A 27709-nucleotide genomic window follows, 5' to 3' on the forward strand; every position below is an offset into this window, starting at 1 on the left:
GTCACCACAGATACAGCTGAGAGGGTGGGGAGTAAAGGTGGAGCCAGGCTACCAAAGATGGACTTCCCTGCATTCGATGGAAACAGCCCCAGAGAGTGGGTTAGAAGGGCGAACAAATACTTCCAGATCCATGGAGTAGAGGAAGGCCTGAAGTCAGACATTGCTCAGCTCCATTTCCAGGAGAAGGCAGACATCTGGTTCCATGGCATGTACCACGAGAAGGGGGTAGTCCCATGGAAGGAACTAGCAATGGCAGTCTGTGAGAGGTTTGGAGAGGGAGATCCAGAGGAGGCCATAGAGGAATTCAACAAACTGATGCAGACAGGAAGTGTCACTGAGTACCTAGAGAAGTTTGAACAACTGAAATTTATGGTAATGTTATCTCTCCCTGGTCTGATTCCTATTACAAATCATGTTTCCTTAGTGGCTTAAAGGAGGAAATAGTAAGTATGGTTAGGATGACCAGACCCCACACCTTAGCAGACACCATTGAGGCTGCAAAATTGCAGGAAAGGAACCTGGAAGCCATTAGGAAAACACAGGGAAAGATGATGCACAAATGTACGCCCTCACCTGGTATCCCACCTATTAACAAACAAAACTTCACCCCACATACCAAAATGAAGTGGCCTAACTTCCAGTATAAGAAACCAGAGACTTTTTCCAACCAAAACACCAAAACAGGAACTCATACAGCAAACCAATTCAGAAAAATCACCCCCTCTAAACTAAGTTACAGGAGGGAAAAGGGGTTGTGTTTCAAGTGTGCAGAGCCATATACACTGGGGCATATCTGCAAACAAGCTCACCTAAATTACATGCTGATAGATGATCCATGGGGAGCAGGAGAGAACTCAGATGAACCAGGGAAGGAGACAGAGGAATTCTGTGATTGTCCAGAAGGGGACTTGAGTAATGAAAACATAGAAGTGTCCATTCATGCATTGGCAGGAGGGACTGAGCATAAGACACTTAAACTTAAGCGTAAGATAGCAGGAATGGAGATCATAATTCTGGTAGATAGTGGGAGTACTCACTGTTTTATTGATGAGAGGTTAGCAGAAACCATACAACTACCAGCTATTGGGAATCCATTAACAGTCAGGGTTGCCAATGGTGAGCAACTGGAGTCCAGACAGTTACAGGGAGCCGTACAGTGGGAAATGCAGGGAAACAAATTCACACATCAATTCAATACCTTGAAACTAGGAAGCTGTCATATGGTCCTTGGAGTAGATTGGCTAGCCAGGTATAGCCCTATTGAGTTTGATTTCAGGCAGCTCTCCATGAGGTTCCTACAAGGAAGGCAACCAGTGGAGTTGAAGGGAGAAGTCAGCAAACTCAAGCTCAAGGCCATCAAGGGGAGTAAACTAACAAAATGGAGGAAAAAACAGGCATATGGAATATCTGCCCAGCTGTGTGTGTTGGAGGAAGGGAAGGAGGACACTGAAGTAATACCAGCAGAGATGAAGAGTTTGCTGGACAAATTTGAAGGAGTATTTGCTGAACCTCAAGGCATGCCTCCCAGGAGGAGCCACGACCATAGCATCCCACTGAAGCAAGGAGCTACCCCATTCCAGGTCAGGCCATACAACTGCCCTTATGTACAGAAATCAGAAATAGAAAGGTTGGTGAAAGAAATGCTACAAATGGTAATCATTCAGCCTAGTAATAGCCATTCTGCATCTCCAGTATTACTAGTCAAGAAAAAAGATGGTAGTTGGAGGTTCTGTGTAGATTACAGACAACTGAATGAACTCACCATGAAGGACAAATTTCCTATGCCTCTAATAGATGAGCTTCTGGATGAACTGCATGGCTCAAAATACTTCACCAAAATTGACTTGAGGGCTGGATATCATCAGATCAGGGTCAAGGTGGAGATATACACAAGACAGCTTTTAGGACTCACCAAGGCCTTTATGAATTCAAGGTTATGCCCTTTGGGCTGACGAATGCTCCAGCAACATTCCAGAGCCTTATGAATCATGTTTTCAGGGATCAACTAAGGAGGTATGTCTTGGTCTTCTTTGATGACATACTAATTTACAGCCCTTCCCTGGAAGTACACCTACAGCAGGTAGCAGAAGTGTTGAATCTATTGCAGGAACACCAACTTTATGTCAAGAAAAGCAAATGCTCTTTTGCACAAACAGAGGTGGAGTACCTTGGCCACATTATCTCAGGAAAAGTAGTGAGGGCAGATCCCAAGAAGGTGGAAGGAATGATGAACTGGCCCACACCAACCTCTGTCAAGGAGCTCAAAGGATTCCTTGGTCTAACAGGATATTACAGAAGATTTGTAAAGGGGTACGGGGCTACTGCAAAACCTCTCACCATGTTACTAAAGAAGGATGGGTTCCACTGGAGTGCAACAGCAGATGAGGCTTTTCAGAAACTCAAACTGGCAATGTGCAGCACTCCTGTACTAGCCCTGCCAGATTTCACTAAGCCATTTGTGGTTGAAACAGATGCATGCTATGGAGGAATTGGAGCAGTACTGATGCAGGACAGGAGGCCAATAGCATTCCTAAGTCAAAGCCTGGCACCCAGGAACATGGGAATGTCTATTTATGAGAAAGAATTGCTAGCCTTAGTGACTGCAGTTACTAAATGGAGACACTACCTGGAGGGGAACCACTTCATCATAAGAACTGACCATCAGAGCCTTAAGTATCTCTTGGATCAAAGAATCACTACCTCACTTCAACAGAAATGGCTCACCAAGTTGCTGGGGCTCAGCTATGAGATTCAATACAGGAAAGGGAAAGAAAATGTAGCAGCAGATGCTCTGTCCAGGAGGGCAAGCAGAGAAGAAGGAGATTGTTCTGAACTAATGTGTGTCATTCCTGAATGGATAAAGGAGGTTATAGAAAGCTATCAAGGGGATGAAGAGGTACAGAACATGGTCAGACAGCTGCTGCTCACACCTGATAACCCTTCAAAACACTCATATCAGGATGGAGTGCTCAGATACAAGGGCAGAATAGTGGTTGGCTCAAAAGGAGATGTAAGGAAGAAAATCATTGCTGCAATACATGGATCGCAGCTGGGAGGTCATTCTGGAATCCAGGCCAGCTACTTAAGAGCCAAGCAGTTGTTCCATTGGCCAAGGATGCACAGGGATATCAAAGATGCCATATTACAGTGTGATACATGCAAGAAATGTAAGGATGAGCACGTTGCTTATCCTGGTCTCCTGCAACCTCTTCCTGTACCACAGTACTCATGGAGTCACGTCACAATGGATTTTATTGAAGGACTGCCAATCTCAGAGAAGAAGGATACTATCATGGTGGTGGTGGACAGACTCACCAAATCAGCCCACTTCATCAGCCTCTCACATCCTTTTGATACCCCCACAATAGCCAGACTCTTTTTGGATCACATCTGCAAGCTGCATGGAATTCCCTTAAGCATGCTATCTGACAGAGACAAGGTGTTCACCAGTCAATTTTGGACTGAACTCTTCACTTTGTTGGGTACAGACTTAAAATTAAGCACTGCCTATCACCCCCAAACAGATGGCCAAACTGAGAGGGTAAATCAAGTGCTGGAGATGTACTTAAGGTGTATGACACATCTGGAGCCAAAGAGATGGAATGCATGGCTGTCCCTTGCTGAGTGGTGGTATAACACTACCTATCACACAGCCATTCAGATGAGTCCATTCGAGGCCTTGTATGGAATGGCACCTCCTCAGTTGGCAATAGGACCATACTCTCATCCCAGAGTAGCAGCAGTGGAGGACCATTTGAAGGATCGACAAAGGATGGATGGAATTCTCAAAACCAACTTACAGGAAGCTCAAAACAGAATGAAGTTCTATGCTGACAAAAATAGGAGTGAAAGATCATTCCATGTAGGGGATTGGGTCTACTTAAGGTTACAACCATACAGACAAATGTCTGTGGAACTGAGGAGCAACACCAAGCTATCTGCTAAATATTTTGGCCCTTATCAAGTGATTCAGAAAATAGGAGAGGTAGCATATAAACTCAAGCTACCTGAAGGGTCAAAGATTCATCCTGTGTTTCATGTATCATTGCTTAAAAAAAAGGTAGAGGAAGATACAACTCCAGTGCTCCAGTTACCAAACCTAGATGAAAAAGGACATCTGAGGGTGGCACCAACAGCAATCCTGGATCGCAGGAGCATCAAGAAAAAGAATGCAGCAGCAGTGCAATGGCTTATTCACTGGTGGGGAACCACTCCTGCTGAAGCTACCTGGGAGGATGCAGAGAAGATAAGGAGAGAGTTCCCTGGATTTCAATCTTGAGGTCAAGATTGATTGAAGGGAGAGCAATTGTCATGGAGCAGAAATTAGCTAAGAGAAGCTGAAAGCGTGAATTAAGTACCGCGCCTTCAAGTAAGAAGCTTCAAGCAAACGGCAGGCGTGGAATACTGGCTCACGCCTTTATGAAGTAAAAAAGACGTGCGAAATAAAAGAAGATTGCAAGAGGAGGCGTGGAATCCAAATCACGCCCTTCCTGGGAATGAGCTCAAGCAACGTGAACTTCTGAGCAAGTGGCTACAACAGATTCTGTTAAGCATCACATGGCCGAGCTGGATTAGGAAATGACAAAAGAGCTGGTCATTAGCTAGCTCTATATAAAGATAGGATTAGTAGTGGAAGGATAGCATTTTTCTGTTAGCAATTATAAGGGATCATTCCCTGAGTCTTTTTCTCTTTCTGTTTCCTTCATTCTGTCACTTCCCTTCCCCTTCCCGCCAAATCTGTAATCTGCTTATTGATCAATATCAATATCAATTCATCGATTATTCTTCGGTTATTATTAATTTTCCCTGTTATTTGGTCCTTTATTCTGCGTTCGTCCCATAAATCAATCCAGTGGAAGCTGGTCTGTTGCATGTTTACTGTTCGATATCATCACAAACAACTTGTCTACTGCAAAATAGTTGCAGTCGAGTTCTTTAACAAAAACTACATGATATACATAAACTAAGAATGAAGTCTAATAAAGCAGTCCTCTAATAGAAAAAATGCACATATCAAGGAGAAAGCTAAACAAGATAAAAGGTTACAATAGTAAATATAACAGAACTCGCCTTCCTAATCCGATTGGATGAATGCTTAACATAGCACAATAGCTTCTTTCCTTTCAATTGCTCAACCACATGATCATTTAGTCTAGCATTCTAGAGTTAAAAAAAAATAGGGGCACAAGCATAAATTATATAAGTATGAATAATAAAAAAGAAGAAAACAAAGGCAAAAATTGCAAAATGCAACAAATCCAATTATCAACAAATATAGAAATTTGTAGTTCTCATACAACTCTGCATGAAGATTGGATCCTCAACAAATGTGATCGTGATTTGGAAATGGGATTTGAGTACAGAGATAAATAACTTGTTTTTTGTCGAAATTGCCAATTGGTTCTCAAGGTGGTGAGTATTATAATGCTTGCTAGTAGATCTCTGACTTTTATGGTCTTACATTCCCATTGCTCCCCTATCAGAGAATCGTAGGAAAGGGAAAAATTCTTAAGTAAATTATCAGCAAACCAAGGAAAAAAAGAAGATACAAGTGACAAAAGGCTAAAAGGCAAAACAGGAGAGCATGGAAAATGGGCTAAATTATCACTAAGTAAAGTGTGAGAACCCTAGAATTTTTATATTTTCTTAGCCTATTGTTTATTCTCATTTTCTCTCGTAAGTGAAAATTTGTTAACTAATCGTTTTAAACAAAGGAAGCCTTGTTGTTATGTGTATTTGTGTGTGAGATATGTATATATGTGCATGTGTTGGAAGTATGGTTGGGCACGGCAATCGAATTCGGGAAAAGAGGAAAAATTTTGTGAAAAAACTGGAGGGCCAAATCCGGCTAGATCTTGGCCGGATTGCTTGAGATTTTTGAAAAAAAATAGTTTCGCCTCTGGCCTGAATCCGGCCAGGAATCCGGCCGGATTGTGAAGTGGCACAGGCGGCCACCAACTTTGACCGCCTGTTTCCTTCTCTTTTTATACAGTTTTGGCACCAAAATATCTTCATTTGCTCCCTTGTCCAGCCGTGGCTTTGAGAGAAAGAAAGAAAAACTCTCCATTTTTCCAACTTCAATTTCTACTTAAATCTTGAGTTTTAACCGATAGATTTTCAAACTACTCCGTACAAGTGCTAGCTAAGGAGGGGTGAAGGTGATTGTGGAGTTGTTTTTGGGAGTGAAGCTCTAAGTCATCACCTTTCTTGAGTTATAAGGTGAGTTCCTAAGCAAGTTTCTTTGTTGTTTTGATAATAGTATATTAGTGCTAAGTGGTGGTTGCATATGCTATATTGTGGATGATTTCATGGTTTTAAGTGAAGTTGGTCCAATTTCCGATTTATTGGGGATTTTTCTGATTTTATATGATAGTCATGGATTGGACTTGGATTATTGGTTTAAAATGGTGTTAAATGGGACCTTTATACGTTAATTGCGGTTGATTGCGGAAAATTTCCGCTTGTGGGATAATTTCCGATTCTAGGGTTTCAATTTGGGGGTTTACTTATAGTTGGCTCCTAAGCTTCTAGTTAGCTTTGATTGAAGGGTTTTGTGGCCTAATTGGATGTGTTTTATTATTTATGAGTTGTATGTTTAATTGTGGTTGAATTGTTATGAGAATGGGTTTTTGGATTGTAAGGTGAAAATGTAGAATTTAAGGGGAAATACCGTCCGTTTATTTTCTTGTAATATGTATGAGTTAAAGTGATTTTGGAAACGTGTTTTGTGCCGAGTTGGATGTATTTCATTGAAAATGTCATTGGTTCTTTAAAAAGGTGTTCGAGGGCTAAGTTTTTATTTGAACTTGTATATATTCGTTTGGGAAATACCATGATCGTTTTACCCTTTTAAAACATGGTACCGCTTCAGTTTGGAACTCCAAATGTTTATTTACTCTGTCCCAAAATAAAAAGGTATGAGTTAGGGTTTTCTCGGTCACAAGTGAACTCCTTTCAAGTAAGATTTAAATGTCCTCCTTTTCACTTGATTTTTATCAAGACATTTGTCATATAATATCTACTCGAATAGATAGTGATTTTGGGTCACATAAACGATTGAGACAAAATATTTCTTTAGCTTATCTAGTTGAATTTTGAGTTGTCTTTGGTCCGAGTGTTTTCCGTTGGAAATTTTATAACCCTTTTAAGTTTAGTTTTACGGTTGGGTTGTGAAACCCTAGTTATTTCCGCCCACAGGTCCAAATGCCCTCATTTCACTTTAAAGTCATTTTATACGTTCTACTCATCATTTGTCGGGTTTCTTCGATTTCACTTACTTGCTTTGTAATATTCTTTCTCATTGAATCTTAGGTTTTCTCGGTGACTGAGGGTAATATCCGGAAGGATATTTTGCACGTTGTTTTGCGTAAATAGGTGAGTGTTCCTTGTTTGCTATATTTTCCTTGACTTCATGGCTTGTGTTATGGTTTGATAATGTGTTAAGTGCTTTCAATGATTTCCAAAACGAGTTTTCTAGGCGAGTGTGTACTTTATCGCACTCGACCTAAATGATTGTGACATTTTCACTAATTGAACGATTGGAACGTTATTTGTGCATGAATGTAAGCCTTTCGGCTAAACTGGGCCTTGCCCCTTGTTACCGATCGACTCGAGCCAGAAGCGGACTCGGTCGGGTGATTTGGTGACCTGGGTGAATGTTTGGTATACTCGAGTATTACCTTGAAGTCTAGTGGAGCCTGGCCAACGTCCGGGAAGGGGGTGAATGAAATGAATGAACAAATGAATGAACGAGGGTTTTACTTACCAAAAATACATTTTCAAATGATTGGAGGAATAAGGGAATGAAAGGAGAATGAATGAACGAATGAATGAATGGCTCCTTGTGAGCACGTATCCTTTTAATGAATGTGTTCTTATCGCTTTCCTTTGTAATGTTTCTTGAGTTATTGATTGTTTATGGTTAATGCATTGAACCTATTGCTTGATTATATGTTCGGAACCTCACTGAGCTTTTAGCTCATCCCTTTAGTTTTGTTTTCCTTAACAGGGGAAGGCGAGCAAGGACGAGAGCTCGGTGTAGACTAGCTTGATCTAGTTCTTTTATTTCTTTTGTAATGGTTCTCAGCCTAGCGCTTGGCATGGGATATGAAGAATTGAGAACCTTTGTATATTCAATGGTTGAACTCCCTTTTGAGATAGTAATGTGTATAAGTTTTTCTTTAAGTTTTGGATCGTCGTTCTATTTATTCATGTGGTTTTATTCTGGTTTTGTTTGAGGACGGAAGTGAACGACTGAGTCCCGGCGAGATCTGGGCAGGCGGTCCGCCGAAACCTTTGGTTCACCTTAGGGGGAGGTGGGGCTATCACACAAAGTAGCAAAAAGGCACAATCAAGCAAAGTGGGGTGAAAAAAACCACTACACCACCAACTCTTCAAAAATCTCCTAAAAATAGCAAAAACACTCCCAGTGCTCCCCTTTCAGAGAATCGTACGAAAGGGAAAAATTCTTAAGTAAACTATCAACAAATCAAGAAAATAAAAAAAATAAAAAAAAAACAAACGGATGATACAAGTGACAAAAGGCTAAAAGACAAAATAGGAGAGCATGGAAAATGGGCTAAATTATCACTAAGCAAAGTAGCAAAAAGAACAAAATCAAGCAAAGTGGGGTGAAAAAAACACTACACCACCAACTCTTCAAAAAATCTCCTAAAAAATTGCAAAAAAATCCCTTTTCACTAATGTAGAAAAGGAAAAGGGAGAAAAGGAAAAAAAATACAACCAAGCAAAGTGGAAAAAAACTACTAAATCACTAGTTCTTCATACCTTGACTTTTCAGATATTTCGAAACACCAAAACTAAGCATCACAAAAAAATAAAGAAACCATAAAAACAAAAACTGTAAAATGATAAAAATGGTACACCCAAATGTTGCCTAATATTTCCCATGCATAGAAATAGAAAGAGAAGAGGAAAACATTATGAAAATTGAAATAATACTTAAAAACTTCTGATCCCTCAGAAAAGCCAATTCGAACCCAATTCAGTGCTTCTATAGATCTTTAAAACACCCAAATGCTACCTAATATTTCACCTGAAGAGAAACAAAAAGAGAAGAGTAAAGAATTATATTAGACCAACTGAAAGCAAACAAACAAAAAAGTTTAAGAAAAAATCAGTGATTCTATATACCTTTAAAACACTCAAATCCAACCTAATATTTCGGTGGGAGAGAAACAGGAAGAGAAGAGAAAAGAATTATATTAGGCCAGCAGAAAGCAAATGAACAAAAAAATTAAAAAATACAAAAAAGGAAACCTGTTTGAACCCCTCCAAAAATCTTCGAAAGACCCAAATGCTACATAATATTTCGTTTGGAAAGGAACAGGAAAAGAAAAGCAGCAAAAGTAGGAGACAAAGTTTCAAAGGTTGGAAAATGCAAAATACGACCAATAACAGAAGAGAGCGATGAAGAGAAAAGGAGTGAAGAGAAAGTTTGAGGAAGAGATGTTTGTATCTAATCCTATGTCACTAACAGAGAGGATTAGAGGAATGCATACAAAGTAAAAAATTAAGAGAAATAGAAGAAAATGAAGAGAAGATAAGAGGCGGCCTCTAAATCTCTGAATTAGGGCTTGAGTCTAACTTAGGGGTAGAAGAGATTTAATAACTTAAATCTGCGCAATGCCCTAAACAAGCGAGAAGGAGAGTCACGAGAGCACGACAAAAGTCATGTGCAAAACGATGAAACTCTTGGCTCTTTTATTACTTAATAAGTGGCTTGCCTTGCTCTTTGCGCAGAGTTGCCATGATTTGGTGATGGTGTCTTTCTTTTTGGGCATGTGTTTTATGGTAATAGGAAAAATGTTAAGTGATGCTATTAGTTGGCTAGTAATAAAGTTTAATAATATATATTAATAAAAAATATTTATTAAGCAATTGTCCGCTATAGTATGCTTGTTAATAGAAATTACTGAGGAAAAAAGCACACTGAAGAGAAATCAAACAGAGGGAAAAAATGAAAAATAATTGACAAATAAAAAATGATGATAAAGAATAAAAAGGATACTATTATTGCTATGCTATTGAAATGAAGAAATAGATGAATAATGGATAAAAATAGCAGTGATGAATGTGTGTAAAGAACATTAAAAATAAAGGGATGTTTTTAATTATTTCATAAATAAAAAAGGAAAAAATTTGGAATGCAGAGAAATCTAAATACAAGGTATTTGGAGTAGAATTGGTAGTAAAATATTTCACTAAATTTAAATAAGAGAAGGAAAAATTCTAAAAATGTAGAAAAATATGCAATAAAAATGCAAAATATGTAAAATAATTTTTTTAATCATGTGCTTTGCATTCAAATAGAATTCAATATATTTAATTATAAATGATTTAATGTTTTTGTGACGAATTGAGAGGTATTTGAAGCATAATTAACAGTAAATTATTTAACTAAATTCAAGGGAAAAAGGAAAAAATTTGAAAGTTAGAGAAATTTGGAGTAAAATCTATGGGATGGTTTTTCTAATCACATCATGTTTATTCAATTGGAGTTCACCACATCCAATAGAAAAGATATCAGTATTACTATACTATTAAAATTAAGTAATAAACAAATAATGTACAGAAACAATAATAGTAGATTTGTCTAGAAAGTATTGAATAAGTGTCTAATCAAGATATCTTTTATTTTTTTATCTAATATAAATAGAAAATATGTGGAATAAAATTTATAAATTTGGAACAAAATTCATGGAATCTTTTATTATAGCATTCATTTATTAATATCAATACAATGTAATCCATTCGTTCGACTTTGATAGTCTATTTTTTTTCATCCATCCTAAATTATAGTCTACTTTTCAATTGAAAAATATAATTAAATTGTAATTTCTCTAAAATATCTTTATTAATGTACTTTATTATCAATGAGTATAACCTACTTTATTTATTAATTGCTTAGATTCATGGTTTGAATGGTACAATTTTTATAGTATTGTTATTGTAATTAATGTAAAGGTATAATGATTAGTGATACTTTTGATATTAGTTTAACAGTATTTTAAGAAAGTAGTAGACTGGATTTAATCTTTTAACCAAGTTAACTAGATTTTCCAAAACTATGTGAAAAAAAGACTATCAAAATAAAACGGAGGGAGTAATTAGGACATAATTTATCAAGCAAAAAGCTTTTCAAAGAAGCAAGCAGGAAAAATTAAATTCAGCCTTGCATTCTCTATGTGTAGTGATTTCCAGCTGTTAAACATTAATTTTCTATTATCTAAAAGTCATTGAAACAATTGGAGCTCAGCGCATTTAACACAAAAAATATTAGCATAAATATTTTTTTAGCAACGAAGAAATAAATAAATGGTGCATAGAAATAGTTATAGTTGTTGTATCCAAAGAGCATTAAACAAGTTTCCAATCAAGGAAGCTTCTATTTTTTATTTTTTTTTGGCTAATATAGAGGAATTTGGAGCAAAATGTATCCTGATTTTTTTGTTAGATTATTAGATTATGTTCATTAATAGCAACCATCTTTCACTACTATATAAAATTTTGAAGCAAAATTTATCCTGGAATTTTTTTGTTACGGTATGTTTATTAATACAAAGTAATAGTTAGGAAAATGTCATTTAAGGAGGGGAAAAGCTCCAAGAAACAAGAAGGAAATAATAAATTTTACTTTATATATTGTTTGTTTAATCATCTATAGCTATTATTATTTTTTGGCTATGTAAAGCGTACACAATTAATTAAAGCTCACCATTATACTTTACGTAGACTTTATATGTTGTTTGTTTAATCATCCATTGCTATTATTACATTTTGACTATTTAAAAAGTATGCAATAATTAAAGCTCACCATACTTCATTTTCTTTTTTAGCAATTTAGAAAAATTTTGAACAAAATTGGTATTAAAATTTTCAATTGAAGTTGGGACAAAATTATACTAAAATTTACTTTTTTCACTCAAGTAATTAATTGATGCATAAAAATAGTAGCAATGAATTCCTGCAAAAAGTGTTATCTATAAGTGGATACTAAAGGGACCCTTTATTTATTTATTTTTGGTCAGGAACATAGACAAAGTTCACCATACCTCTTTTTCTTTTCCAGTAATTTAGAAGAATTTTGAACAAAATTGGTATTAAAATATTCAATTGAATTTGGAACGAAATTATACTATTTTTTTTTCTGAATTTGTGCAAAAAGTGTTATATAAGTGGCCACTCAAGGGACCCTTTATTATTAATTTTTTTTGGCCAGGAGTGTGGACAAAATTTGGAGTAGATTTTTTGGTGTGGAATGTTGATGAAATTTGGAGCATAAATCATACTAAAATGTTAATCTAAATTTATATTTTCCTAATGACTACAAAAGATAGTATCTGTCCAAAAGCAGGCACTTTTTTTATTAGGCTCAGACCATGGCAAAACAGGAACAAATTGTGGCTCATCATGCGTTTTTTTTTAAAATTAGGCTTAGATCATTGCAAAACCAAAGATGTGAGCACTCGAGGAAATCAGGTGTGTGCTTTGCATTTATTTTATTTTATTTACCTTGATATTGGAAATATTACATATAATGAATAAGTGGTTAAATTAAATGTCTAATTGAATTTCTATGAAATCAAGAATTAGAAATATCCTATATTGGTGAAGAAAAATTTTTATGAATCAAATAAACACATGGTATGTATATTGTAAATTGTGTCATTTGCATATATTACTAGACACATAGCATAAATTATACAGTTGAATAAATTATATGTCTAGTTGATTTTCCTTTAAAACCGAATGTATGAAAATCTCCTAGATTAATGTACGAGAATTTTGTAAGGGTATATAAATTAGAACAAATGAAGTTTGGAGTCAATGCATGAAATAATAAAACCGCAGCTCCTTAGTGAGCAAATAAGTTAATACTAATGACCTAACTAACCCTGAATCTTGGTTAAACTACTATGCAACCTAAGGAAGCCATCTTCTGGAAGACAACCGAGAGGAAACAAAGAAAAAGAAATTGCTAGTTGGGCGGTGACCGAGAGGAAAGAAACACAAGGCAGCTTTCTTTCTTTCTTTCCAAAAACGGAATCAAGGGAGTGGAACTAAGAGTGAGGGAGAGAAAATTTGGTTAGCTTCATCATCTGCTAATCATAATCAAGAAGAGAAAGGCAAGGAAAATAGGAGGGATAGCTGGTGCAGACCTTGAGGAAACAAAGCTGGGAAAATCTGGTCAGTCTGCAATTTTTAACTCTTAAAGGAAATAGGTAAATTCTCTGTGATCAATACTTATTCAATGAGTATAAATGAATATATATATATACACACACACACAAGCTGCAAGATAAGTTTTAGCAGAGGAAATGAGCTTCGATTGAAGAAAAATTCTGGTTTGAGATTAAAATGATTATTTGACTGAAGTTGTAGCAACCGGGAGTTAATTACATGAATTTCAGCTCATTAGCAGTGTAAAAATGGAAAATATTATATAAGAAAAGCATGTAATATGGTTATCTCTGGTATTATAAGAAGTTTAGTTGAAGAAATTTGGGAAAAGTTGGAAATTGGGAGGACCGATGGAAGATCCTTGCTGGAATTTTTCCAGCTTCATCCGAGTGGGAGGGGGGAATGGAAAAGTTTCAGCTGTCTTTGGTGAATAATGACTCTAAAATTCTGTGTTAATCTGTAATATGTTGTATAACATCCTGATTTCTTCATGCATGAGAGGTTTGAGCATAAAATGGAGGGATCTAGTAGAAGAAACTCGTCTTTAGGCATTACTTGCTGGTACGAACCAGCTTTATAGCCGAGAGAGGATATAAATCTTGGTTCAGATTTTCTCTTGGATTTTTGGCTATAAATTTCTATGTTTTGCTTAAGATGGTCTGTAGTTGAATGATCATTCCCTGCATGTCTAGTTGGAGCATGAAACTAAAAAGAAAATTATGAGAAAACACCACATGTTTTTTTTTTAATAGGGATGCCATCCCTTAATTTATTTATAACCGAAAAAAAATACAGCGATTTAGAGGGGGCCCAAACCTGACCTTTGTTAAAGGAAAAGAAACATGTAATGATGAAAAAAAATAAAACGCACATATGAAGGAATTCTAAAGACATAACAGATCAATCAAAAGAAATCATCCACATGAGGGTGCCCCACATTTGTGTGACTGCGAGTGAGCATGGGAATTTGGTTTAACATCTTGACGTGTTTGCGTTGTTTTACCTTTTTTTGAAAGCTGTTTTCTTGATTTCTTTGAAATCACTTGGGTAAATTGCTCTTGAACTAGGTTCTGGTCTTGATCTTTGTCTTTTTGGCGTTGTGAATCATTTTCTTCCTCTTCATTTTTGTCGTCATTGCATGTTGTTCTTGAACGAATAAAAAGCATTTGATGTGGTCGGGGAACCGTACCATGTAATTTCTCCTATTTAATCTCTTCGAACACATCTTTAAATTGTGGCACTGGATTTTGAGGCAAAGAGGATTTCGTTTCTGTTCTTGTACTTGTACTTGTACCCACAAGGGTTGGGTCTCCACTTGACACTATATCACGTGGGTCATGAACTTGGTCTATCTTCGAGAATGAACCATTTACCACAGTAGACGTAATTCCATTAACTTTCTGTGAATAGTCGCTAGCCTCCATCGCCTTATCTTTCGATGCAGCCTCTGTGAATGTGCCATTAGCTAGATGAATGGAATGGTCATCGTCAGACCCCGGATCAGTGAATTTTCCCTCCTCAAGTGGATTCGAAGTCGAAATCTGCAATCCAGCATTTGCTCCATCGTCCGGCACCACAGCCACAGATGAATTAGGTGGAGGAAGCAGCGCCTCATCCTCTGCCAGCGTTTCCACAGCAGCAGGTTCCGGGATATTGCCCAGATCAGCAGCTTCCTTTCCTATGCTCCGTGCGTGATCCACGGTAACAACCGGCTGCACGGGCGTGCCACCCTCCGCCATCAGATTTTGTGCCGCCTCCTTGTCTTGAACCTCAACCCATTGTTTGGAGCCAAAACCCACTCGAGGAGGATGCCCAGGTTCTTGCATTTCTCCTCCTGTCTTCTTTGTCCGCAATGACGGATTCAGTACATGGCATTCATCCACCATGTGTCCCTGGCGATAGCAATGAGACCAGTATCTAGGGATGTTCTCTGGTACAAGCTCCTGCCAAAAGCCTTCGTGCGCACCATTTCCAATCCAGATTCTCGAAGGTCGTGGTTTCAATAAGTCAACTTCAACACAAACCCTTGCAGCACTTGGTCTAGAAACGGCCACAGTCGCTGCATCAATCAGCAATGGAATGCTGAGCACTCCCACAACTTGAAACAGTGCCTCCTTGTGGAACAAATGTAATGGAAGTTTAGGTAGTTGAAACCACATCGGAACTACTGATGGTTCTCGATCAACATGGAAAGCAGGCGACCATTTGAAGACTCGCATAGGGGATCCATGGACATACCAGATCCCTCGAGACCAACATCTATGAAAATCAGCTTCATTATGAAAACGTAACAACACATGTTGTGGGTCGAGCAGCCCAACCGTGACTGCCTCGCGCAAATCCAGCTTGAGAAGAAAAGTTCTAATGTCCTCCAGTTTTGGCCGCCCCCTGGAGAACCTGCCCACTAGCGCAAATCTGTAAGGAGCCGCCAATTTGTCTAAGGAGTGGCAGGTTCACCCTTGTGCATGGATGGAGTGGCCTGGACAGAAAGTGACGGTGTGGAAGATTTATCTGAGAATAGATCAGCAAACGACTTCCGAAGAAAGATTGGAGAATGCGGAACTTGCCCCCCAGCAGGTGGCTGGAGGGCTGCCATGTCTGGGACCAAACAAAGATGCTAGTTCTCAAAGGACATAATTCCCTTGAACTTAGTTTGAAAGAGGCAAATTATCAAACAACTGGTGGATTATAATAAACCTTTATTAGTGTGCATTAGTTCTAAAGAAAGTAGCAGCAAAATTTTTTTCAGCAAATTAACTAAATCTAGTGCTCCAAGCTCCAGATGTTCAAAATACAACAAAAACCCAACCAAGAAGATTAATGAGATAAAAGGAAAAACTTTACCAAAATTTCTGCACCTAATCGTTGGAAGCTTCCAAGACCTGTGCAGAATGATCACTTGACGGTGGCAGATAAACAATCTTGTTATAGAGGGAAGAACTGAGGATTTTGTTGAAATCCATCTCAATCGCTTAATTTTCTAAGGGACCACAGATACGTGCTTCCTTCTCCTAAACTTTCCTTCATTCTAAAACTTTATTTTTTCTATCACCATCATCTTATTTTTTGATCACAAATATTATTTTTTTTAAAAAAATCATTATGAAAACCCTAGAAAACACCGCATGTTAAACTGCTATACTGCTGCAAATTGTAATTAGTCGATGACAGATTGTTGTGCGTAGCTTTTGGGTTGAATAATTTGTTGAAACTAGATGCTATTTGCCTTGGTATATGCTGGACTGAATGTACTTTAAATATTTAGACCTTTAAGCAAGTGAAAGAATAGAGTTTTCGTCGAAAGCTTGAAGTAACGTTACTAGTTTTGGTTGCTGACCGAGAAAATGAAACAGATTGCGCTTCTGACCGTCCATTTTTTGCCTTGAAAACGCGATAACTGGATGTCAATGTCTTCAGAAGAAATGTAGGTCTATGTCTTAGCTTCGAAACGCTATAAAATTCGCCTCAATCCGATAAGCGTAGCTCCAGTTGTGATCTAAACATCAGAGGGTGGCAAAGCTGCCTTTCTTGTTGCTTTCCTTTTGTTCCCAGATGCACTTTGCTTTGATAATGGCCGTGAGGAACCAACTTTGAACCAGCATTTCCTCTAATTTCCAACTTTGTAAGCTTTCATAGATGATAGCTATGGTTATCCTGAGATTTAATGGCTATATACAGCTCCACGAGTAGCTTTCATGATAATTATGTACCTAAATTAGCTTCTAATTACTTAATATTGTCTTCACAAATATTTTAAAGATTATAAAATTTGAGGGACTGGTGTAGTGGAATAAAATTTAACTTACAAATAACCTAGAGTTTAATTTATTAAAAAGGGGACCAATGAAGTACTCCTAAACCATAATCTTAGAATCTTGAATGGAAAATGATTTGATTCTAAAATAAATATCTTATAACTTATTAACTTGGGAAAACAGGTATAATTCTTGATTAAAACAATAAAGTCAATAAGTTTCAAAATAAAATGATAAATGAATATTGAATATATTATATTTGTACTTTAAGGTCAAACTAGAATCTGTTTTAGCCTAGACGGAAGAAATGAAGCGTTTGCTTGTCTTAATCCTTGCAGATTAGATTGGAAATGAGTTAATCTTAGCTCAAGTGTTTTATATGATATTAAAACTTGGTGTATATGTACATTAACCTTGTTTTAAAGCTACCAAACTTAATAATCTTGAAGACAAACGTAAGGAAGGTGGCTAGATTTTGGTGATTCGTTTTATAAGCTTAGGAACTTGGGTTTTAGTTACTTAAACCTTAAATTATGTTAGATGAATGGTTGTATATAAAATGAATATTCACTTTAGAATTATTAACTTGTACCAGGAAGTAGCCGTGAACCAGGAAACCAACTCGAGACTCGAGAGTAGTCATTTGAATCTTTGGTGAGTGTTTTTCGAGTTTATGTGTACCTAAGTGCAATTATATGGCAAATGTGCTTATTATGAAATATTGCTAAGTGATTCATTGTGAAGTGTTTTCAATTGTCCCTCCCCTTCTAAGTCGAAGGTGTACTTTATCGCACTTAACTTAGTTGAGGTTGAAGGTTGATAATTGATCAAGTGATATTGTAAGTGTGCAGAACTGTAAACCATGTGTGTACCTTATCACACTGGCTTAACTGGGCCCCAAAACCCTCTATTCAACGGACTATTCGAGCCAGCAAAGGGCTTGGTCAGGTAGGACGGTAGTTTTGGGTAAGTGTTTTGATATACTCGAATATTACCACGGAGTAGCAGATTACTGATATTGATATGGCCATCCAAGTGAGGGAAGTGTTTATTATTTTGGAGGTTATAAGGAGGAGTTCGGTGGAGTGTGTAGTGCATTGAAGTGGCTCTAGTGCGAGTACCGTATCCTTTTAAAAGTGATTGTTTGGTGATGTGCTTCCTCAATTGCTTAATGAAAGTGATTGTACAGTGAAATGTGCACTACTCGCTTAATTGTACTGATTTAAGTGCTTATTGATTGTTGCTTGCATGGAAACCTCACGGGCGTAAGCTCACCCTTTTAGCTTTGTTTTCCTTACAGGAGTTGGAGATTGAAAAGTGATTAGATGGAATTGGAAAGTTGTTTTGGGAAATTCCATCACTATGTGTATATATTGGAGTCACGTTTTCTTTTGTATTTTAAGATGGTTGAATCTTCTGTTTTGAGTTGATGTAATATTAAGAATGGATGTTTAGAACGTGTATTTTGTTTCTTTTAGTGGACAAATCTATGTTTCATGCTGATTGGAGTGGTACTTAAGAGTGAATGTTCAGTTGTTCAATGATAATGATATCTCTGAAGTTAATGTAAGTGAGTGAGTCCTGGCGAGAGTCAGGCAGGCGATCCGCTAACTTCTAGGGTAGGCCCTAGGAGAAGGTGGGGTCGTCACAAAAGTAAACTGTGACTTGGGGGCATTAAGAACACACATGCAACACCAAGTTGAAACACTAAATGGGAGAGGGGGAAAAAACAAAAGAAAGAAGCAGGCAACAAAGGAAATCTCCTACCAAAATTGCTCCTAAGGCTGCACAAAATCACCAAAGAATCAGCAGAACACTCAGGAGGGACGAGACTTCTATCGTTCCTCAGCATTGGGCGCTTTTAATAGGTAGGATGTAGATGATGATATTGACTAGGTTTTCAAAAGCCAAGAGACTTAATTTAGAGTTATTTGCCTAAATAACTCCCTTTACAAAAAATATTCCTAATATCATTTGATTTCGTACTTTATTCCCATACAGCTGTTAGGATCTAACAGCAGAACAAACAACTATTAAGATATCAATTGCACTACAATTTAATGATAAATAAGTCACAAGAATAAAAGATAAACGACACACAATATTTAACGTAGTTCGACTCTATCATTGAGTCTACGTCCACGGAAAGAAACTCGTTCTTTATTATGAGAGCAAAATCCTATACAAAAATATAACTTAAATCCAAACCTAACCCTTGTTTACCATCTCTCATCTTCCAAGAACTCTCTATGACCACCCATGTATAAGGTTATATGTTACCTCTTGTTGTGCTCTTGTGTGTCTCTTGTGTAGTATGCCAACCCACCTATTTATAGGGAACATTATATGGGCAAAACCTAAAAAATAATAGGAAACCGATGTTAATTCCTAAACTAGTTCAGAATAGGAAATAACTCCTCTTTCTAAACTCATACAAATAGGAAATTCCTTGACTACTACTTCAAGTAACTAAACCAATTAGGAAACTAATTTCTTCTACACAAAATAAAAAATCTATCTAAAAGAAATTAAGCCAATTTCCTAACAAATCAAATATCTTTTAGTAATCAATTGCCTTCAACTACCAAATAATATGATACTGAACTATGCACTCGAATCAATACAGTCTTGATGCCAAATTGATTTAATCGGCAAATGAATATGTGTAGTTACCCTGATTCCAACTTCTAGTTGACTAGTGAGAATGTGCCTTAATTCACCATCTCTCTTTGTAAAATTTTTTACACCACCACTTGCAATGCGGGATTCCCTTCTGTAAGCTCTAACCCTAATATTGAGGCAACTAAGTGGTAAAATCACTATACTTCTTTCCATCCTCAAGACTATTTCGCCACGTGTGATTTTCAAAACTTCACCTAAAATGAAAAACTCGTAATTGTCAGAATCTTCTGACACATGAAAATTAGATCTCTTTGTTTCTTTGGGACATATGCCACACCATCTAAAAACATAATTGAAATCTAAAAGCCACTAGGATGAAGTATCAACCGTTGGAGGTGTGAAAAAGTCTCCATCGATTTATGTCCAAAATCAACATTAGACTCCACTTTTTTCTTGACCCTTGAATCACCTGCCTAGATTCAACGTCAAGTGTCTCCATACTTTTCAGCTTTCCATCCTTCACCTTCAATACTTTTTGCCAAACTATTGAAACAAGAATACCACTCAGTAAATTGTTCAATTAGTAACAACCACCAATCCACTTAATCTCAATAGTTAATCAGGATCCAACCTTGAATAACCAAACTTTTGATCCAATCATTCAGTTTGTTGGGATCCAAGTGCTTGTAAGCAACCCAACCTCGCAAGCAAGCTCGATACCATTTGTTAGGATCCAAGTGCGGAACAAACAACTATTGAGATATCAAGTGCACAATAATTTAATGATAAATAAACTACAAGCATGAAAGATAAATGACATACAATATTTAATGTGGTTCGCCTCCACCATTGAGTCTACGTCTACGGAGAGAAACCCGTTCTTTATTATGAGAGGAAAACCCTATACAAGAATACAACTTGAACCCAAATCCAACCCTTGTACACCGTTTCTCATCTCCCAAGAGCTCTCTCTCACCACCCATGTATAAAGGTACATGTCACCTCTTGTGTCCTTTTGTATAATATGCCAATCCACCTGTTTATAAGGAACATTATATGGTCAAAATCCAACTAGCAACAGGAAACCAATGCTAATTTTTAAACTAGTTCAGAATAGGAAATAACTCCTATTCCTAAACTCATACAAATAAGAAATTTCTTGACTACTATTTCAAGTAACTAAATCAATTAGGAAACTAATTACTTCTATACAAAACAAGAAAGCGTCTAAAAGAAATTAAGTCAATTTCCTAACAATAGCCTTTTCTGTTAACTATTCGATTAAATTCAAACGGAAATGAGAAAAAGGGTAAACCCTTTCATTAGCCATTTATATAGTCTAAAAATTCCCTACATGACTATAATACTCTACTCTAAATCCATCTTTCCCTTTTTTATTATAATACTCTACTCTACTCTGCCTTTATTTGTCACTCTACTGTAACTCTTTTCACTCGAAAAAGTCTTGAATACTTAATATGAACCTAATGATATTTCCAAATATGAGAGCAAAATCTAAAATTTGACTATTCATTTCCGTTTCAATTGCGGTAATTTTCCCTTTATAGTGCTTTCCTTCTTGTTAGAAAAAGAAAAAAAAATAAAGAAAAACTCACTAAAAATCCAAAGAAACTAGAATTATCACCAAAAATGAGAGTAAGATCTATATTTTGATTGTTCATATCCATTCCAGTTGCGGTAATTTTCTCTTTCTGGTGCTTCTTTCCTATTAAAAGTAAAAAAGAAAAAAGAAAAACTCACTTCAAATTTAGCAAAATTGGAATTATTAGTATATTTGCACAGAACTCTCCTTCACTTGTTCATTCGATTAACTCTTTCTGGAGTTTTGTTTGATTTTGTTATACTGCATTGAACAGAAACTCATTGTGCGTGTGGCTATATATTGGGACAACAACATGTTGGGCTAAGGAAAGGATTCTTATGCTTTTATTTTGGATGGATGCTCGGGAGTCCGGAAGCTCCTATGTTAATAATGGTGGTAACGAGAATTTCATTGTAAAAGCATGGAGAAGGTTGCTCGTTGTTAGGGGATAAGGTCAAGGTTAGAAGCTTATATTAGTAATAAAATTTGAAGTTGAATCGTTGTAGGAATATTTTCTGAACTCCTTGATTTATATAACAACTATATAAAATCCTTACACTACCTTTACCAATAAGTACCCTATGGACAGCTTGAGCAAGGTGGCATTCTTTCATTAGTTTATTCTTCATTTGTTTAAGGGTGGACATTTGGGGGGGGGCAAATATACAATCTGTAATTGGGGGCAATTTGGGGACGGATATGCAATGGACAGATTTTTTTACTTTTTTCTTTTCCCATTGTTTCAATATTTAATAATGGTTTTTTATAAAAAGCAAATTTCGTCAATTGATCGTGAAAATTGTTTAGCACAATTTGATTTATAACACTGTCATAGAAAATAATAGATCTATCATTTAACAGAAACAATAGATCTGAAAAATTTCAACAGATTTGAAAATATAAGAAAATTTTTCAGCGAGTATCTATTGAGATAAGGTCGGGTCAACAGATACTTATCTCACTTTACTTATTATTTAAATTTTTTATACTAATTAAATTTTGTATTTTACACATTCATCTGAGATTTAATAAATATTTTTTTCAAACAAGCATGCAAAGAGGATACAAAATAAAGGAAAAAATTAAAAGAATTCAAAATTAATAAAACTTTGAAATAAGTAGCTCATTCTTTTAAATATATGTTTCATATTAATTAAACTCTTTTCTATAAAACATAATATCATGACATTTACAAATGAATCTTATAAATAAACTATAATCTCTTATATTTGTAATGCAATTTGTTCAATGAAATTGATTATTTAGCTTCAAAAATATTATTTTATAATACGTATATAAAAATAAGTAAATATATGTATGTATGTGTTTGTGTGTATATATATATATATGTGAGGCAGGTTGGATATCCACAGGTTTTTAATTATGTAACCCTAACCCGCCCTACATCTTAACGGGTACCGGACCCTCTTTTGACCCGATTAAATAATACATATCGAGTATCCTAATTTTCAAATCGGATTGAATCGAATATGGCGAGTTTTTGGATTAGTGAATAATTTTGCCCACCCTAAGTAGAATGATGTGCCGGAATGTAGTCCACATTCCACACGGTTTACAAAATAGACCACAATGGTCAAGGCAGGACACCTTCAATCAACACAACCGCGGGACAGATAGAGAGTTAAAGACATGTTACAGTTTATGGTACAAAACAATAAATTCAAATATGAACATACAAAATCTAGACAAGTTTTACGCATGCTCCAAGTTGACATGATTAGAAATGTCTTTAAGTCTGCTTTTGTTTATCTGGGATATAATTCAGAATCGAAACTACGTTCATCGAGGAGCTTGGTAGAAACTTGGTGCCACTAGATGTATCAAATTCTGGTAAATTGTTAGGCAAGCTTTGTATTCTACTTTGACCAAAATATGCAGGTGGATTAGGTGCAGGCAACGTTACAGAGTAACTGTTGAGCAGAAGAACTACTGAAGCCATGGTTGGCCTTTGTTCAATTTTGTCTTGAACGCATAGCAAGCCAATATGGATGCTCTGGACCTGGTTTGTTTGGATAGTGAAATTATCCCAAATAATATTTTGCTTGTATCATAGATACATTTTCTAACCCATCTTTTTATATTCTCAAATACCTTTTTATCTCATATACATTACATCACAAAAAGTGTTACAGTAATTATTTCAAATAATATTTCAAATAATACACTATCCAAATAAACATCTATCAATGCTAGTGTTGTTCCATCCCTCCATTGTCTCCAAGCCTGCAACATGTATTGCAAGTGATGATAGTGGAATTGACTATGTCGTTAAAATGCATACAAGAGCTCTCCAACGAGAACACCAAGAAATGCCAAGAAAATGAGATGTTTATTTTGCACTCACATAACTTAGAAGGTCATCTCCGCAGTGAGCTTGGTAGAATTGACTATTCTTCTTGCCACTTAGAATTTCTAAAGCTAAAACACCAAAACTAAACACATCTGACTTTACAGAGAACAAGCCGTGCAATGCTTACTCAGGAGTAGAGGTGTCAAAATGGGTGACTTGGGCGGGTTTGGGTTGGGTAAAATGGGTAATGGGTATAAGTGAGTCAACCCATTTATACCCATTTAATTAGATGGATATAACCCAATTACCCATTTATAACCCATTTATTTTAATTTTTTGTAAATTTATTTAAATTCATTTTTGCAAACTAAGTTATCAATTTATACCGCTCTTTGTACCCATCATTAGTTTTAAATATTTACTTATAATGTTCAATAAGCCTAATTACCAATTTTTTTTCATTTATACTCTATTTCACAAAATTACATATTATTTAATAATTGAATAATAAGAATATGAAAATTTGAACTAAGTACTATAAAAGTTAATATAAAAATTTAATCCAAAAATTTTGAACCCCAAACATTTTTTCCATATATAAATTTAAAATTTCATTTTAGAAAGATAAGAAAAGAGGCTCAAATTTATCATAAATTGATAATACCGAAAAATGAGCAAGTTAACAAATTAAGAGAAAATAAAATAATAAAATAAAACCAACAAATAATAATAATAATGAAACAAAAGTAGTTAACATTATGACAAAATGAAAAATTTGAAAAAAAAATATGGGTGGGGGAAAAGAAGAGATTTAGGGGAAAAGAATTCTAAATGAGTTAATTGGATTTGATGGGTTACCCAATAATACCCATTTAATAAATGAGTATTATTGGATAACCCATTTATACCCATATACAAAAATTTAAGATACCCATACACATCTATTCATGGGCGGGTATGGATAAATTTAGTTAAATGGGTTGATTTGACACCTCTACTCAGGAGCCATATAACCACTGCAAATTAGAACCGTTTGTTCAATATATGAAGGTTGATGGTGACCAAAAAGATATGGAGAACATAATCAAACATTAGAGGCTTAATGATGGCGGAATTATTGCAATATTACAATCATATAAACATGTAGCATAACAAGATAAGGGTGCAGAACTTACAATGTACCTTCGATTTTACTTGTGTTTCCTTCAGTTTGATCAACTTCAAAGAGCCTTGCCAAGCCAAAATCAGCAATCTTTGGATTCATATTTCTATCTAGTAATACGTTACTGGCTTTAAGATCGCAATGTATAATCCTAAGTCGTGAATCTTCATTCAGATAAAGAAGCCCCTTTGCTATTCCTCCTATGACCTTGTATACTTTTGACCAATTTGACAATGGCTGCTTTTCTAGGTCTATGCAAACATCAAACATGACAAGTCTTGTTAGTTTCTTTGCCTACAAAATTTGATTTCCACAAACGGCTCGGCAATTCCAAAATAAATCATGAGTATTTGACTTGAAGTTGAAGCCTACCAAAGAGATAGTAGTCAGGGCTTTTGTTGGTAATAAATTCATAGATAAGTATCCTTTCTTCTCTTTCCAAGCAGAAACCAAGTAGTCGGACCAGGTTTCTGTGTTTAAGCCTAGCAACCAGGGTAATTTCATTTTTAAATTCTTTTGTACCTTGCGCTGAGCTTCTTGATAGTCTTTTCACAGCTATTTCTTGTCCATTATGAAGTGTACCCTGATTGCAAATTAACAAAGTATAAGCAAAATTTTGATTTACAACGATCATATTCATAAATTTTCAGCATACTTGAAAATGGCTCAAACTTAATGTACCTTGTATACAGGACCAAATCCACCTTCACCAATTTTGTTTCCAATGGCAAAGTTGTTCGTGGTAGCTTGAATATCAGTGAGGTTATATTGTAATGATTCTGTGATTGAGATTTCACTTGTACCTACAAAAAAAATGATACAAACTTAGTGAATTAAATGAATCGACCCTTTTAAGAATGATAAATATGTTTACTTCAACTGCACTTCTTAGTCCTTATAATATACCGATTGTTGCGATAATGGCATCATATTTCTTCCTGGATCTCCTTGCTATGTAGAAGCCCACAATAAATAGCAAAATGGCAATAGAGACTGGGCAACGATTGCAACAATTGTTTTTGTTGAGATTCGGCCCCCCTCTGAGTATTTTGATAAAAGTTCTTTAGCTCAAAAATATGCTTTTAATGTAGGTAAGGATCTAAAAAGTGAAATGTTCAGGTTCATTTATTCCTTTAAATTCTTTATCAAATGAGACAATTTAAATTCTAATACTGGATTTTGTCAAAATAACGGATCAAAGGAGAAAAAGTAATGAAATCCATACAATCCACATGGGAATACGATGAGTGTAGTTGTTGACTACCAGGTGGGCTCAATAGCTATAAGGGTGAAAGACTTGAATTACTAACTAATCCTAAAATAAAATTGCAATTGAGAGTTCAGATAAATTCATATCAATTTAGTAAGAACTGGAAGTGACCTTCACTATTAGTGGAATTGGGAGAGGAGTAGGACCAAGATTCGATGCAGGCTTGGGTGTTGGGCTTACAGAACTGTAAAACTTGTATAGTGCATACTTAATGTTACAGCTAAAAAACATAACTTTACAGCCCAAACTATTCGAATAGTATCCAGATATTTGAAAAATGGCATTTCTAAGGCACTTCTCGCAGTCATTCCTGGAAAGATCTGGAGTACACTGTCCAAGGGCGTATATCCGCTGAGATGGGGAATAATTAGCTTCTTGAACAGCAAATTTCTCCCTTGAACCCCATTTGGCAAGTGAGTTTTTTAACTATTTGTCTAAAACTTTACTGTAGTTTATTGTAGAAGTTTTTTAAAAATTTTTTGAAATGTGTAAATTTTTTAATATTTTAAAGTGCATAGTTTAAAAATTTTGAAAAGTTTTTTGAGATTATTGTCGTTAAAGTTTTTAAAAAACTTGTAACAGACAAATTTAGCAAAAAACTCCAAACAAGGCCATCATTTGCAGCCCGACTTGCTATCTCTTTCATCATATCTCTTAAGACCTGGTTGAACTTGTTTGGATCAGCGGCATTATGTGAATTCCGAGCAAAGAAGGAGATACCCCAATCGGCTCTTGAGAACATGGACTCATTTAGAATAACGCAACAAGTATTCGTCATGCGAAATAAAAGCAGTCTTTCGATTCAAGAATGTCTTTAGAATCTCCCCAGGGGCATTTGCTACACATTGTCCACAAACATCGGGATTCACATCACCTCGACAAAGAAACAGGCCATAGACCATGTTAGAGGGGTCATGGCTAGCAGTGAAGTTGTAGAAGCCATTCCTGCTGGTCAAGGAAGCATTTGAGGATAAAGTGGAGAGGAGGAAATTCAGGTTCTCTGTATACGTACTGCCAGTAGAGCTGTTAGGATTATATGTAGTATTTACACACCACTTAAAAGGCATAAATCTGTCTCATGTTGAAGCTAATCAAACAAATTAGCAGGAAACACGAGAATAATATACTTCTGGAGATCATCTTGATCAGAATCAGGCAGATCAAAAGTAGACAGTGGTACATTTTTGCATTCAAGCATGCTTGATACTTGAGATGGAAGTATGAAATGCACTATGCCAGAGAACAAGTCACATAGGAAGACTTCTGAAAGGTCCATGGACGTGTTACATACATTCCTTGATTTGTGAAAGGGGGAATCACGAAAGTAACGAAAAGTCTTTGGTCTTTGATATTGAACTAGGAGGCATAAACTGCACGATACACGGTAGCAACTAAATAGTGCATGCCTAGTTAAACATAAATTATGGAGGCACTCCTCCTCTATTCATGTTTCTATGTATCCACATCTTTATCTGTAGTGCGTGTGTCTATATATATCTGTTAATATATAATATAATGGTGTTTCTTCCCTTTTTTTTTGTAATGCATAATATACTCTTACTTAGATAATAATCAATTTAATCTAGCAAACTCCTAATTCATGTCACTTCATGATCCTATGATTCCTATCTCAATATCACATAAGAGAAGTGCTGAATTGAATTACCTTCTTTTTTTATTTTTTTTAAGCTCTATTAGTTCCTCCGATGAAGTAAATTAGAACCCTAAATCTCCAGCCACAACTCTTTGCCAAGAAAAATCAGGTACCACAATTTACTCCCAT

The 27709-nt window shown here is 36.0% G+C and overlaps 1 protein-coding gene, 1 long non-coding RNA gene and 1 pseudogene across 2 annotated transcripts; 2 read left to right on the forward strand and 1 right to left on the reverse strand.

The window, feature by feature from the left end:
- The first annotated feature begins 449 nt into the window (after positions 1 to 449).
- LOC140021166 (uncharacterized) lies at positions 450 to 1952 on the forward strand. Its single transcript, XM_072071937.1, has one exon. The coding sequence runs from the start codon at positions 450 to 452 to the stop codon at positions 1950 to 1952; it is 1503 nt and encodes a 500-aa protein (XP_071928038.1).
- An 11007-nt stretch (positions 1953 to 12959) lies between these two features.
- LOC113717928 (uncharacterized) lies at positions 12960 to 18421 on the forward strand. The gene is made up of 3 exons (XR_011825686.1): positions 12960 to 13244; positions 17554 to 17612; positions 18259 to 18421. It is a non-coding gene; the product is annotated as an uncharacterized lncRNA (long non-coding RNA).
- A 4512-nt stretch (positions 18422 to 22933) lies between these two features.
- LOC113718052 (cysteine-rich receptor-like protein kinase 10) lies at positions 22934 to 27202 on the reverse strand (annotated as a pseudogene).
- Positions 27203 to 27709: the final 507 nt, after the last annotated feature.

This window comes from Coffea arabica, chromosome 11e (assembly GCF_036785885.1).
Source record: "Coffea arabica cultivar ET-39 chromosome 11e, Coffea Arabica ET-39 HiFi, whole genome shotgun sequence".
Classification (NCBI taxonomy): Eukaryota; Viridiplantae; Streptophyta; class Magnoliopsida; order Gentianales; family Rubiaceae; genus Coffea; species Coffea arabica.

Coding starts and splice junctions, on each gene's coding strand:
- LOC140021166 (XM_072071937.1), top strand. CDS start 450: ATGGTTAGGATGACCAGACCCCACACCTTAGCAGACACCATTGAGGCT.